We start from the raw sequence: 12963 nt of genomic DNA, 5'->3' as shown, positions 1-12963 counted from the left end.
GGTAGAAAAAATGCAGTATGAGCAGCAGTTAGCTAAAGCGCCCAGAAAAATCCTAAGAAGATTTTTCGATATGTGGCCGGTTGAAGAAAGAATGATAATGGTAGGATGGGATTGAATGGTGAAAACGGAGGAATGATAACCGCTGCGGAGGATTTGGTTGAGATATTGTAGTGAGCAATTTATAAATGTATTTCTTTCTTGTGAATGTGACATCATGCAGAACTGGAAAGCAGTGGGAAAGGTGAAGGAGTAGGAGGAACTGTTAGTAAGTGAACAGGAGGTATATGAGGAATTCAATAGACTTGATGTGACTTTGATGCTATTTCACCACGTGTTTTGAGGGAATGTGCCAGAGAGTTAACAACAGCTTTTGCATATCTTTTCAACATGAGTCTCTCACTGGGTCAAGTTCCAAAAGAGTGGAAAGAGGGTAAAATTGTTCCAATTCATAAGAGAGGTGATAAGAGTAAAGCTTTGAATTATAGACCAATCTGTGTGTCTGGAGTTGTGGTTAAGGTATTAGAGAAGTTAGTTACGACTAAGATTCAGAATTGGGTTGACAACAGAAAAATACTCTTTGGCGGCCAGCATGGATTTACTAAAGGAAGATCGCGCTTATCAATCTGCTTACTGTTTATAATAAAGTGCCAAATGCGTTGTATAAGGGTGTTGCATATACAGTGGTATATTTCGATTTTTCAAAGGCGTTTGATAAATTGCCACATGACAAGGTAGTAATTATATTGGAACGGATGGGGTTGAACAGTAGATTAGTTTGCTGGATTTGAGATTGGCTACCTAATAGGCATTAGCGAGTTGCCTATGGAGGAGTGATATCCCAGAAGAGGAAAGTTACTAATGGTGTACCTCAAGAGTCTGTTCTGGGTCCATTGCTGTTTATTTTGTATGTAAATGATATCTGGTGCGGTCTGAATGGTCATATGCAGTTGTTTGCAGATGATGCAAAGTTGGGGAGAGCTATCAGGAGTATAGCGGATGCTCTAGCTTTGCAAGAGGTCTTGAATACACCGGCTGAATGGATAAATAAGTGAGGATGTCAATTCAATGTTTCAAAGTGTAAGGTTTTGAAATTTGGGAAGTAGAGATGGGATGACAAGTACACAGTCGGTGAAAATATCTTGGAAGAGGCAGAGGAGATGAGATATCTGGGAGTGATTGTAGACAAGGACCTAAAATTTCGGGGGCATGTTACTAAAATTTTGAAGACAACAGCGGATAATGGGATTGATGCGGAGAACACTGACTTGTAGAAGTAAGGATGTTATGGTTCCTTTGTATAAGACTTTGATCAGACCACATATGGATTATTGTGCACAGATGTGGCCATCTGGTTTTCAAAAAGATGAAGATGCGTTGGAAAAAGTTCAGAGGCAATTGACTAAGATGGTTTCTGGACTTTGGAATGTAGGGTATGAAGACAGATTGACAAAATACAATTTGCAGAAATTTGTGGATAGAAGGAGGAGGGGGGGTATGACTGAGACATATAAGCTGTTAAGAGGTTATTACCAGATTAATGTCTGGGAGGTTTTGCACAGAATGGGTGAGGATAGCAGGAGAAAAAGAGGTCATTCCTGGAAGTTGTATAAGGAGGGCGTGAGCAAGGGAGTGAGGAGCAGGTTTTTTGCATGGAGAGTGTTGAGTGATTGGAATGCACGCCCGAGAGTGTGGGGAGCGCAGAGACAGTGAATATATTTAAATCGCGGTATGATAAACTATGTGTATAACAGTGGACCTCCCACGATGAGTCTTTGATTCCGTGGAGGTTTTTATAATAATAACATTTTTTATTTTTTTATCATCTTACAGAGCATTTACATATTTACATATAATTACATATTACATGTATAGTTTTTACAGTGAATTTCATACAAATTTTTCCGTTTTATGTATTCTAATAATAATAAGTTTTTTTTTTATTATTGCTAAAATATTTATACATACAATAAACATCTTGTATGACATTGCACCTTATAATTTTACAGAGTTCAGCACTAAGTGCTGCAATTCCTACATTGGATTTCAATTAAAATTTTTAATAATACTTTTTTGCCTTTATATTATGTATTTACAACACATGTTCTTCTAATATTATCAATGAAGATTAAACAGAATTTTTTGTATAATTTTTTATTTATTATTTTTTTTTTAAGTTTGAGAAAGAGTGATTATACATACAAATTTCTGCATTTGCTTATAAGGATTACTTGTAGATGAGTGAGGCAAGTTAATCCCACCTACTTCGAAGCTTGGGTTAGGTTTTATGAAGAGAGTGGGATTTAGCCTTCACTATTTGTGTTGTTGCTACTGTTTATGTATGGGATGTAGGCATTGGATGCTAGTGATTTGTGATGTGTATATTAGTGTTAATGGTTTCTTAACACTTTGTTGGTATATTTTCCAGAGTTCGTTTTTTAATGTTCTGTAGTTATCTACTTGTTTTAACTTTCTTGGTAGGTTGTTGAGTTGCGTGGGTATCTGATGTGATCTCACAAAAGAACCGTATGAGTTGTTGAAGGGTGTGGGGATGTAGAGGGTTGTTGTAGGTCGTGTTATACGATATGTGCCTCTGTTGTTTCGATCGGCGATGTTGAAGTAATTCCTTGTTAATGTCATGTAGTGTTTATAATAATAATAATAATAATAATAATAATAGTACTTTTTTTAATCTAGAAGACATATTAAAATTGTTTGAAGAATTAAAACTAAACTTTGAATAAATGCCAAGAAGCAATTATTATTATTATTAGTAGTAGTTGTAGTAGTATTTTATTTATTTAATGTTCGATATGTTTCGAATATTTTCAGTTGCATATTCAGGATATACAGTAAGTAATAACGACATGAATGTGCAAAGTAATATTAGGACATGTGCAGCGATAGATTTGAAAATCGAGACGTAAGTGGACGACATTAGAATATCAATAAAAAAAATTCGGATATCACTTACACGTTATTATGTTAATTTATTATTTATTTTTGTAGAATTTTCGGCTACTTCTCATAGCATTTTAAATGAAATTTCTCAATTTTGGGAAGTTATTCAAAAGAATATTCCTCACTTATGTATTTCATAAAAGACTGTAATTAATTAATTATTTAAATTTTATTATTTTTTTTATTCCTTGCTTTCTAATAATGTAGATGGAGTTATCCTCCTACAGTTCATAGCGCATATAATGTCACGCGTTTTCAATTTAATTGTTCGTTTTTATGTTTATATCTTCCTCCTGTATTGAAATAGTTATGAAATGTAGCCGAAAATTCTACAAAAATAAATAACCAGTTAACGTAAGTGACGCCCGTATTTATTTATTATTATTATTTTAATATGCGGCAATATTTGCATTACTGTTGACAAATTAATTGACAGAGAATTATTGCTGACAGAGAATTATACAGCAAATGTTTGTAGTATAAATGCTCACTTACATTACGTTATTATCATACCATAAAAAGTACGATATAATAATATTGTTTACAATGAAAACGATTTCATATTATCTTGCATGACATTTAATTATGCAGTTTTAAAAACTACTGTCTTAAAATTGTATTCATTAAACTATACCATTTCAAACAGTACTTACTGGTTTTTCAGTAGGTACTGTTTGAAATGAATATCAATTCATTTTAAATGATTTTTAGTATATTTTGACATATGACGTAAAATAAAGCAAATGAAATGGTAAATTTAGGAGTTGAATCTGGTAAAAGTAATGATAATATTATTAGCAATGCTAAATGAAGAAATGATGAAGTTGTAATCCCACTGATTTCAAAGCTGGAGTTAGCTTTTTTGAAGAAAGTTTGATTAACTTAAAATAATTGTGGATAAAATGCTGATTTGTTATTTGTGTGTTTTTTGTGGGCTTCCAAGGCACCGTTGAAACAATTCCTTGGATGGATTTTTTCTATTGATTGGCAACTACGGTGTTTATGTAAATTTTATACCGTACCTGAGTACTGATTTAACAAATTCCGTGATATGAGTTATTTATTTTTAATGTTAGTTGGCAAATTTCTTTGGCTCGGAAAAACTTTGCAGCTAGTAGTGCAGTGTTTAGTATGTTGGTATATGTGTGCAGTTATTTTTTAATTCCAGCCAGGAATATTGACATTAGAGCTACCACCGATAATTGAAAAATATATATCATCCCAAGTCACAAAGTTCAGCAGATAAGTGTTTCTGAAGTTCACGGGGTTGTCTTTACAACAGAAGGCCTTGATTAGTCCACAGTCTATTGAAGCTGACAATTTTTATCTTCCTATCGGTCGATGGTCACTACTGCTGTTCTTATCTTTCAGTTGGGCCGCCAAGTATTTCGATATACTCTCGGCTCTCACCATGCGCATTTAATTTTTCTATCCCTATTACTAGTGAATGATATGTAATTTAAGAGTATTGTATTATATTAAAACTTTGATTTATCATGAGTGGAAGAGTTGGAAATCTCAGTCAAGAACAAGAGAGGATACTGTGTGAGGTAAATTCTCACTTTTGTTAAATTTTGTCTTACATGCACTGTACTCAATTTTATACGTCTTCACAGATTATTATTATTATTATTATTATTACGCGACACCTCCAGGGTGTCCAAGAACTCATCGAGGGATTGGTGTTCATAATTATGTTATAAGAGATATATTCGGTTCATTTATTGTAACGTTAATGTGGGTATAATTATCATTTGTAGAAAGAGAATTTTTGTAACTGTCCTGATTAAGTCGTTCGATTAGCTAAAATTTATTTTCTTCCTTCTTCCGTTTCCCCATGATGTCCACAGAAGGAATTAGTTTAACAATTAATAGCTAATGGTCAAAGTCTATGTTCTAGACCAAATTACTTATTGAAAACGATATTTCCAAATCGCATGGAAACTGACCATGAATAAAAAATCATACCAGAAGTGAGTTGATTTATGTAATTAAATTTTAAAAAAGTAACTGCTGAACTGGAACAGCATCTGATAACCACGTACTCATATCACAGATTTTGTTTACGCCTAATGCTAATAATAGAAGATTATCAAAAGCAGTTCAACTAATACATTCTGTTATATTCAGAGTTTTTCAGTATTGGTTGAACTTGTTAAACAAAATTTAGCTCATAATTAAATTTAATCACTATCTCAAGTAGCAAATGCGCGGCTCTATTTTACAGCGATTTTACGTTGAAACATTTTATGATATTATTATATTAAATAAATAAATAAACCTTTTCACAACAATTCTTTGCTTTTTCTCAGACATTTTTGGTCTGCTTGGAGACGAGTTTTTCAGCCGGATGCACTTTATAAACTCAATCATAGACGGTGTATTTTCATGCCTGGTGGCGTGTGTGGGAGGGGGGGGGAGACATTGAAATGTCTGATGTCAGCCAGGGGAATACCACACACCCTAATAGCTTTATTTCTAGTCTACCACGTCTATGCCTGATTTGTCTTGCAAGATGAAGAATCCATTGCACTTTGTGTCATCAGGTAATTCACCTTCAATTAACAGGTCTATGAAGGTGCGCCATCAGTAGGATTGGAACTCTGGTCTCGTATTTTCCAACAGAAAAGTAAGCGTCGCTACTGAGGGAATGAAGATACTTTGAATTCTAGGTAAGTTGCTAATATACCTCCATGGCTACACATTATCGCTCTCTGAATATTGTCTGTTTGTAAGAGAGCAGTTTTAGATAAAAACTTCACAACCTCGGTCCATGTGCGTGTGTGATCGATGGCTTCGATTGTGCAATGCAATGCGTGCAACACTTAGGAATGGCCATATCAAAGGTCGACAACTGGACGCTTTCCTTGAGTACAGAAATAGGAATTTTGAGGACAAAAATTATATTCACCGACAAACTCGGCTTTATATAAGAAATACGCGCACACCCTTATCATTTTCTTTCTCTCCGTTGATATTGTAGCCGATGGCGGGGGGGGGGGGATGATTTGAAGGATACATCTGGCTTTAAAAAATCTCTTTAAGACCTGGCCAGACACTGGTGTACTTGAGAGAAGCAGCACCCAATTTCAATTTTATTAATTAATTTATTTTTAAATAAGAGAACAAACCGCATTAATTGTTACTTCGAGTATGTTAATGGATCGAAGTCAAATTACAATTCTGGGGATTTTTCGGCGAGAATTACGGCTTTGTCGTCACAACTGTTTCCTCAGTAAATCTGCATATGTTTCTGCAGTGTTCACTCAGACATTTGTTCAAGGGGGAAAAACATGCCTTTTCCATGTTCGGCACAATGCACGATGCTTCTTGTTTAAATGATTCAAATGTTTTATTGTTATTAGCTACCCACTTTTAGCGGGGGGGGGGGAAATAGAAAAAAAATGAGAAAAGTGCAGTAGGTGTGAGGATAGAAAAATGGAGATAGGGATAGAAAAGACACGTGAACTTATTTAAAATTTTATTTATTTAATTTAATGTATTTAAAAACATATGCAATGTATAATAACTGCTAAATCACTCCATCCAAAAAAAAAAAAAAAAAATCATCAAATCATTCATCTTCTCAATTCCTGAGAAGCCACTTTGACTATTAAATACAGGTAACCCTCGTATAACGCGGATGTTAGGTTCCGCAGAAACGCCGCGTTATATAAATCGCGTTATGCGAGTCTCTGATCACATAGAAAAAGTAGGGTTATGTTCCGAAATCGTTTTTTTTTAAAATTATATAAACAACAATGACATATCCAACAAAAAAATATTTTTATTTAATTCATGTAAGTTAAGAAAACATATAAACTATGAAACAAATACATAGCATAAAAATTACAATTTGTACTTAAACTTCATTGCACATAATGCATAAATGTTTTAGGCAAAATAAAATAGTGCATATTTTAATCTTTCATAGCACGAGGATTGGTTAATAAACACTGGTTTTGTCATGTAATTACCTGATGCATTACTACAAAACAGTAGAGTAATTCTATCTTTGGAAACTTTGAATCCAGGAGCTGATCTTTCATTTTTCGAAATATAGGTGCGTTTTTGCATTTTTCCCCCAATATAACCCGGATTCATCCGCATTGAACACCTGGTCTGCACTATAAATGTTTATAAACTTTGAGAGCTTTTTGTTTAATAAGATTTCCATCCATAGGAATTTTCTTTTGAGGTGCAATCTTCTATCGAAATCATTAGAGATTTCTCCATTTTGCAATTAGAATATCGCGTACACGAGCACCACGCTTTGCACTTATCGTTGACCCAGCAATAAACACTTTCTAGGATTTTATGTTCATTTTGTTTGATTGTTCGCATTGTTGATTCATTTAAATTCAAAGTCCCTCCAAAAACTTCTGGTTTTTCTCCATTTTTCAACCGATCCAAGATTTTGAGTATTTTTCTTCGAGAGAAAGTAATTTTGTTTTCAATGTTGGTTTTTCACTTTCGTTGCAGTTTGTGGCCATTACTATAAAAATAATTTTTTACACAAAAAAAGCAAGCATTACATATTGTATGTAACTCACCAGAAAATAAAGGGCTCAGCTTGAGATGAACACACATGATTTTTAATGCACTTTTCTGGCAGAAACGAGGACAATTTTCAGCAATAAACTTTTATACGGTAAACAATTGGGTACATGCGTGCTAAAGGGTATTTCCCCTAATAGAAATTCGCTACTTATAATTACATGTGGGATTACAGGCAGACACAAATTTAACGAAGATAAAATTTGATTTTTAAGTCGCGCAGTGAAAAACATATGACAAGATAAAGGGTCACTACAATTTGTAGACCGTGTTTTTATCGGAACCGTGTTGTATAAGTACCGCGTTCAACAACGGTTACTACAGTTTTAGACCGCATTATATCGAAACCGTGTTGTATAAGTACCGCGTTATACGAGGGTTACCTATACTTTGCCTGTTAATTAAATTTAATTATTTTTTGTTTAACTATTTATTATTATTTTTTTATTTGATTTGATTATTTAAGTTATATTTAAATGCAAAAGATAGCTTCCGTAGCTCAGTAGGTATAGACAATGCCCTTTGGCTAGAAAGCTCTGGATTCGAACCCCATCTATATGGTGACTTACCTGTCTCATATGAAAGTGATCGAGTTTTTTCCCTTCCAGAACTTCGGTTTTCATCCGTCAAAACAGAACTGTACACTTGCCTTAATTGTCCCAGTTTGTCATTTTCATATCATTGGCAATTTTGGCTTATTTTCCCCAATCTTTCTACCCTTCAAATATTTCTCCAAGAAATTGAGCTGGCCCTTGATATGAGCTATGGTTATTCAATATCTTCAAAATGTCATCTCACACGCACTTCTACTCGAAAATCTGCTCTCTCTCTCTCTCTCTCTGAAGTATATGAAATATTTTTATTTAAAACCTTTTGAAACTTAAATATGCTAGAATATATTTTTGTATGTTTTTATGATTTATGACATTACTCAAGTACTGTCTCCTTTTCTCTCATGCTATAAATTATTATTATTATTATTATTATTATTATTATTATACGGTCACCTCCCATGGAGTCCGAAGACTCATCGCAGGAGACCCAATCTATCCACACAATCTATCATACCTCTTCTCGAACCTATTAACAGAAACCCATTCCGCTCATTCACCACTCTCTAAGCAAAATAAACCAAGTCCTCGCCCCTACTAACCACATCTTTATTCAACTTCAGGGATGGCCCCCTTGTTCTGGTCCCTCTAGCCAAATGCTGAAACATTTCCCTGCTTCTATCCTATAAAACCCTTTAAGCAACTTAAATGCCTCTATCATACCCCTCTTTTTCTCCTATCAACCAACTTCTGCAAACCCCACACTTTCAATCTATCCTCATATATATTTGTATTATGTATATCTGTATTAAATTTAGGAATAATTAATTTTTAAGAAATTAATTATTCTTTAAGAAATAATTTTAGACTGGAGACATGACTTAAAATAAATCACAAAGATTAATAAATTCCTGAAGTAAATTTAAGTGAATTAAATTTTTGTGCTAAACCTCTGCGATTTGATAACTGTAGAGCTGTGATTATTCATAGCAAACTTTGAAATAACCTTTGCTGATAGCCGACGAAAAACTGAACTGAAAAAGCGCATTTATATAACGGAAGATAGAAATTCGCTACACGTGCACGACATAACATAGCATTTCTATTCTTATTGCTTTAATTTATGATAGGTGGCGTATTTATAGTCAGAACTGAACGAGCAGAAGATGCGAGTTAATTTTTGATAGAACACAGTCTTAAATTCAAATATAACAGTGTTTTGATAATACATTTCAGTATTAGACAGAAACGTTTAATGAAGATGGCTTCACAGAAAGCCTACTAATTCAAAATTTTATTATTTTATTTATTTGTGTATTTATTTATTTATTTTCTGCTGCGGCAGCGAAGGTCTCAAGTTGTCAATGGAAATGGAAGATAGTACCAAATTTAAGGGAATTTAAAAAAAATAAATAAATTCAAATTAATGTATTGTTCATGTTGGAAATTATTATAAACAAGATTCGAATATTTGATACATTTCGTTGATACAATCACCATATTGTGGAATCTTAGAAACGTATGCTAACAATGCTGGATTTCTTCAAGATAAAAAGCGTGATGAATATTTGATTAAGTACCCACTCCACAATTTTACATACAGAATGACAAGATCCACATTAGGAAGGAACTTTAGTAATGTGTTATACATAAACGGCAAGTTATTACCGTTTTAAAAAAATAATGATAATAAATAAAAAAAATCTCTTGAAGACAAGTGATTTGCTGACATTAGCATAATTATTACATTGCTGATAAAGATAATTAAATAAAATAATTTTATTTAATTAAATAAAATTAAAGATAATTAGATAAATAAATAAAATATTTTATTTATTTAAATGATTATATCTGTGACTAGTGTAACTTTTATAAAAAATTTTTACCTAACTAAATTATCATAAATGGAAGAGAAGGTAGCTGGGTGAAACCAGTTTGAAAGGGGCGAGGAAGTACAGATTATAAATTAAATTCGAATTTGCTTGTTATATAATGGATGCTACTGTAACAGGTACTGTACCAATAAGTATTAAGTATATGCACTTCTGTAAGTGAGAAGATTGAGGAACTCCGGGCAAGATAATAGAAGGGAAAAAACCTTTTTATTAAGAAAACTGCAGTTTATCGTGTGATAAACTGCAGTTTCATATAGTTTTTCATAAATTTCGGGCCATACTCCTTCCCTGTTATGTTCTTGTTGTCATAATTGTGTCTACCAAAACAGTAGTCGGACTTCATCTAAACTTAATTATACTTTTAACCAGAATTATAGCTAAACAGAGCAATAACTACAGAGATAGGATTTAAAAATACCATTTAAGAAGGATTTTATACATAATTACAAAAATAGGATGAACGCCTTCCTGTACAACAGCCATCTGGTATGACCTCGACATAGAAAGCCATAGCTACCGAAAATGTCGCGAACGACACTTGAATGACACAGCGCGAAGAACTGTACAGAGCGTATGCTCCCACTAAAATGAGATAAAGATCGCTATGCTGAACGATATAATGTGTGGTTGTTATCTTTCTTGATTAGTTATTCAACACGGATGGGAGGAAAAATCATTTCAAAGCACAGACTAGCGTTTTGCAAAATTGTGACATGCTGACCTAGAGACGATCCTAAAATTTCATAAAAATAAAGAAAGAAGTTTATGAATTAATTTTCCAAAGGTAAATTGTAATTAGATATTTAAAATGAAAAAAAAAAAAAAATCTAATGAGCAAGATGAATTTCAATAATTCATCTAGCATGAGACCACTAGCATACTTATGGGAGGCCTGAAGTGGCTTTACACGTGCCATGTTTGGCCTCTAGAGCAGGATTTCCGAATATTTAACCCTTGGTTCATTCAGTGCACAACATGTTATGATAGTTTAACCTTTCTTGGATGGGATATTTGCATAAAAATAAATACTTACTGTAAGTTCACACCTGTCACTAATTTGCTTTAGGTTCTTCAATCCATCGTGTGAATTCTAGAGAGAGAGAGAGATGAGAGCGAGAGAGATAAATGAATCAATGATTACTATCCGAACGTTGCTTTTAAAAGTTAAACTAAACCCTAAAATGTTGATGTAATATTAGTTTTTACATCATTTGTGATGACTCCCACCCATTAAAATCAATAGTACCGTAGGTGGACTAAAGTTTTTCTGTTTTTATAAATGCTTTTATTTTTTCATTTTTTTACCTGGTTTGAAACGCAACTTTTGACACCAAACATGTAACTTTTTCAAGCTAATTCAGAGCCCCAGTAAGAGGAGAAGTGGTCTCCCACCAGTCGACAAAATGCATGTACGGCAGAAGACAATCACATGCATCCTTGTCAACGAGGAAATTCAAACCTGCAGCCAGTTCTTGTAGCGCTGCTATGATTAACCAGGAAGGCAAAATCTGAAGTTTTATCTGTCAAAATATTTTATTTATTTAAATTATTATATCTGTGACTAGTGTAACTTTTATAATTTTTATGGCAGGTTCACGAGTTAGTCTATTTTCGGCGCAACCAAATAGATTTTCTTCCTCCCTTTAATTCGGGGTTTTAACACCGCAACTAAAAATCTACCGTAGAACTCATTATACTTGATAGAGTTTAGAACTACGAGATATGAAGAACTGAAAATAAATAACATTACAGAAAATATGTAAAGAATGCCTTTTTTTTCTGTCTGCAGTTTCATTTGTTTGCAATACTCTTTCTCTTTCCCGAATACTAAAAATCATTGATAGCCTTGGGTTCAGCTATCAGTAATAGCTAAGGGCAGACACTGGCTTACCTGTCTGCTAATAGGTTAGTTGGTATGCCTAATAGGAGCTCGCCTGTTTTCATTACGAAAAAAAAAGGCTTAAGAGGATTAATTTATTTTATTCCTGAAACATCAAAAATATCACGATCATCTTCTTTGCTCTATGGATTAGATCGGTTCTTTTCTGTACCGTTTTGAAAAAAAAATTGCGCCTTTTCACCTTTCTCAGTTTTTGTATACTCTCGGCTTGTATTCCATTGCGATCCTACACACATAGAAAGATCATTTTCTACATGCGCTATTTCGGTAATGTTATTTTCTTCTTCACCCCTAGTATCTATTCCCCCCCTCATTTTTGTTATCGAGGCTTTTATATATAGCCTGTGGTCTCAGAAGATTTATTTCTGCTACTTCTCTTCTTCTCTGTAAGGATTTATTTTATTATTTTTTTAATCCTATGAAAATCAGTCCTATGTATTATCTGTTATGAATTCTGTTTTTGATATTGCTGGAACTTTTATTGTTATATAACTATAATAATAATAATAATAATAATGTTTTCGCTTGCTTTTATGATTTGTATACAGGGGCGGCTCGTGCATAGGCACTGCGGAACTGCAGCACCCCCAATTTTCCTCGATATATAAAGATATTTATTAATTTATTTATATTTGCTTGTAATATTTAATTTTATCATCAACATACAGTTCTCTTATTTTGTATAAAAAATAATAAAAATCCATCTTGTAGCACTTAGGAGGGCGAAGGACGCTAGCAGCACTTTGTTTACCACAGTGTCATGTTGCCACGCGCGCAAGCATAGGCACGTCATAGTGAGATGCGAGCTATTAGCGTAATGCGGCACTGTCCGTCGCGCAGTTCCACTGTTCTTTATATGCAGTTTGCGCCAGTAGTAGACTGTTAGTAGTGCTTATCGAGTTTGCTCCGTCTCTTTAAATATTTGGACATTACAATTAAAGACATAACATTTGTTATAGTTTTTATTTTAGAACATTATTGGGATTATGATAATGGGTTTTATTTTTAAGTAATTTTGAATTATACTAAACTATATAATTTTTATCGATAATAAGCAATATTTTTTCATGAAACAAAACAAGAAGAATATATTTTATTTTTA

General features: G+C 33.3%; 1 protein-coding gene across 1 annotated transcript in view; it reads left to right on the top strand.

Moving 5' to 3' along the window:
• Positions 1-4304: 4304 nt before the first annotated feature.
• The window catches only part of LOC150104509 (SEC14-like protein 2), a 39050-nt gene continuing 30391 nt past the window's right edge, over positions 4305-12963 (top strand). Inside the window, exon 1 of the mRNA XM_090395683.1 lies at positions 4305-4508. Coding sequence (XP_090251809.1) covers positions 4455-4508 — 54 coding nt within the window. The 5' untranslated portion in view covers positions 4305-4454. The remainder of the gene's footprint in view (positions 4509-12963) is intronic.

This window comes from Typopeltis vanoorti, chromosome 7 (genome assembly GCF_054136105.1).
Source record: "Typopeltis vanoorti isolate ZY-2024b chromosome 7, IOZ_Tvanoo_1.0, whole genome shotgun sequence".
NCBI classification, from domain to species: Eukaryota; Metazoa; Arthropoda; class Arachnida; order Uropygi; family Thelyphonidae; genus Typopeltis; species Typopeltis vanoorti.
Note: the sequence above shows the minus strand (reverse complement) of the source record. Positions and strands in the feature narration are given on the sequence as shown.